Below are 2,848 nucleotides of genomic sequence, written 5' to 3' on the forward strand. Positions count from 1 at the left end.
GGGGTCCCACAGCTGCAGCTGCCAGCCCAGACCGGGAGTTCGGGGCTTTTTGGGGGTCCCACAGCTGCAGCTGCCAGCCCAGACCGGCTGATGCTCGGGGCTCCAGCCCGTCCCGCCTCTGCCCCTCGGTGGTGGCGGTGTGGGGTGGGACGCGCGCTGTGGGGCCCAGCTCCGCGCAGCCTGGCAGGAGCGCAGCCTGGCACGGATATGCCGCGGTTCTCCCGGGTGTTCTCTCCCGGGTGTTCTCTCCCGGGTGTTCTCTCCCTGACCCTGTGGGATCCCTTCGTCCTGCAGGGGGGTGCGCTGGAGCTCGGCACCTTGGGGTTTGCATCCTCCAGGCTCCGCCGGGACGCTCCCCAGAGCTGTGGGGGCAGCTCCGGCTGGGGCACGGTTGAAGGTGGGGTTTCAGACCGGCCTCTCGTTGCTTCACTCTCAAGGCTCACAAAAGCAATGTCCGAGGTGGTCAGAAGAGAAGGAGGGCCGCAGGCAGCCCCAGCCACCAGCTTGTCCCCATGCGTTCAGCATCGCTGAGGAGGCCGTGTGCCCTAGGGCAGACTGTGACTTGTTGTGGTGGGATGAGCCATACAACAACAAAATCACTAGTCTTCCACAGGGAACCAGGCACCGTGTCCGTCCTCATCCCTCTGGGCCTTGCTGGGAGTGTTCCCTCTCCCTGCTACCGACCGGGCTCACAGGGATGCAGGACAAGTGTTTTCACACGCCAGCGATCTCCCTTTCCACCACCCATTAGCTTCTCTAGCCCAGTCAGAAAGGAAATATTTAGATTACCCTGTGACTTATTTTTGCATATTTCTTTTCTGTTTTTCTTCTGGTCAGTAAACCTCTTCCTTAAATCAGTTGCTCCATGTTTTGCGTTTCTTGCTTCCATGCCTTCTGTTCAGCTAATTAATCTCCCTTTAATCAGAGTCATTCAAGTGTCTTACAATATCTTGCTGGGGAGTCCTGTCAGGTCTCTGTGTAGAAATTTATAATCTTTTTCTGGTGTTTTTTGTGAAACTGTGTATTACAGCTCTTGGAGATGGTTCATTTCATATTCCTGGGCCTCTTCATCCCGTTTTTCTCCCTGTAAATGAGGTGGTGAGCTCACTATCACCACACAAGTGGGAGCAAACTCGAGCCTTGCTGTGAGGGACATGGGCTTGCATTTTTCCTCCAGCTCTGGGTGGATAAGGAGGTGGTGTCACTGCCTGCTTTTCTCCCTCACTCTCTGCATTATATGAGGAGAGATTCAAGTGCCTGGCTGAGAGCTTCTCTCTGGACACATTGCTGTTCCACCTGTGGTCTGATCACTCTTGGTTTATCCACGACAAACCCATCCATCTTCCTTCTTTCCTTTCCAGGATGTATAGTTTGCATTCCCTTTTAGATTGCAAAGTTTTAGCTATACCCTCACAATGACAAAGAAACCTCAACAGAAGAAATTAGGGCATGTGGGGAGGCAGTGAAAAGCTTTCCCCAGTTTTCCAAAGTGACCAGACTTGAGAAACCAGACAGTCCAGGATGCAAGGGAACAGTGCTAACATTTTTTCTCCCTACCCCATATGCAAAGATGAAGGTGAAAAAAAGTCAAAATATCTTTGAAAGACAAGTCAAAATAACTTTGAAAGTGTGCTGTGGCATCCTGTGATCCCACTGACCCCTGGATCCTCAGTAGATGGTTCTCCCACAGTAGATATTTCCCCCTTTGGTAAAAGCCTTGTGTTGAACAGGGATGCTACTCACCTCTCCAGGGTCCTGGGGCCATGCTGGGGATGAAGAGTTGGGCACCAGATGGTAGAAATCATATTTCAGATGTGGCAGATGAGCTGAGATGAAGGCAGAGCGTGCCAGAGCCCGAGAGAGGTTTCTGCGGTGTTTGCACAATTTGAAATAATAACGAAATCTGTAAAACTCTGGGTAGAGCACGACTAGAATAACAGGCTAAATTTGTCAGATGAATAATTTACTAGAAGTGATTGGCTGTGCTCCAAGTGAGATGAGCACCAGCCTAGTTTCAGGCTGAGCAGCCTGGGTCTCTGTCCTCAGCTGGGAGCTGTTCCCCCTCCTGCTGCCTGGTCATTGCTCTGCCATTAAAGCTGGTCTCCAGAACAGGGGCTTTTCCCCAGGTCATCACTGCCCGAGGCTGCAGGGATTCCCGCAGAGCTCCTGGTGCCCTCCAGAGGTGTCTGCTCTTCATTTTCAAGGCTCTTCTTTGCAGAGCAGAGGTGGTGGGTGTCTCTCTCTGGCTCCAGGCTCCTGCACTCACCCATCCTCTGCCTCTTTCCCTCTTCCAATCACTCCTCTGGCCTTGGCCGTGGTGCAGAGCGGATGGAAGAACAGACACATCTTGACATTTGAGATGGGGAAGGAGATGAAGTCCCAGCGCTCAGAGGAGATGGTGACTGCAGCCTCAGCAAGCAATTAACGTGATCATGTTTATGAATGTGGATCAGTAATTCCAGGTAAATTCCCCAAGAGCAGTGCTGCAGGCGAACAAAGCCTCCTGCCCACCCAGGAGCCTGCCAGCAGGCCCCACCAGAGCCAGCACATCCCTGCTGTGACTCTAAACTGCTTTATTTCCTCATGCCAGCCTAGACATGCATCATTTTGTCTCCGATGCCTCAATGCCAGAGCTCCTCTTCTCAGTGCTGGTTGCACCATGTTCCCCTGGACCTCTCTGTTTGCTCCCTGCCAAGGGGGTTGATTGGTAGGAGAGGGATAGGTTAACACAGAGAAGGCAGCAAGGACCCAGCTTTGCCTCCAGCTGTGATGAGGGGTCACTCCATCATCCTGGGCTCTGCAGACTGCCTGGTGCCTCCCCATCACCCACCAGTGGTTGGGGAACCTC

General features: G+C 53.1%; 1 protein-coding gene across 1 annotated transcript in view; it reads right to left on the reverse strand.

The window, feature by feature from the left end:
* AEN (apoptosis enhancing nuclease) overlaps positions 1–2,423 on the reverse strand; it is a 6,115-nt gene extending 3,692 nt beyond the window's left edge. The window contains exon 1 of the mRNA XM_015639473.3: positions 1,744–2,423. Coding sequence (XP_015494959.1) covers positions 1,744–1,765 — 22 coding nt within the window. The 5' untranslated portion in view covers positions 1,766–2,423. The remainder of the gene's footprint in view (positions 1–1,743) is intronic.
* Positions 2,424–2,848: the final 425 nt, after the last annotated feature.

Source organism: Parus major, chromosome 10 (assembly GCF_001522545.3).
Source record: "Parus major isolate Abel chromosome 10, Parus_major1.1, whole genome shotgun sequence".
Lineage (NCBI taxonomy): Eukaryota > Metazoa > Chordata > Aves > Passeriformes > Paridae > Parus > Parus major.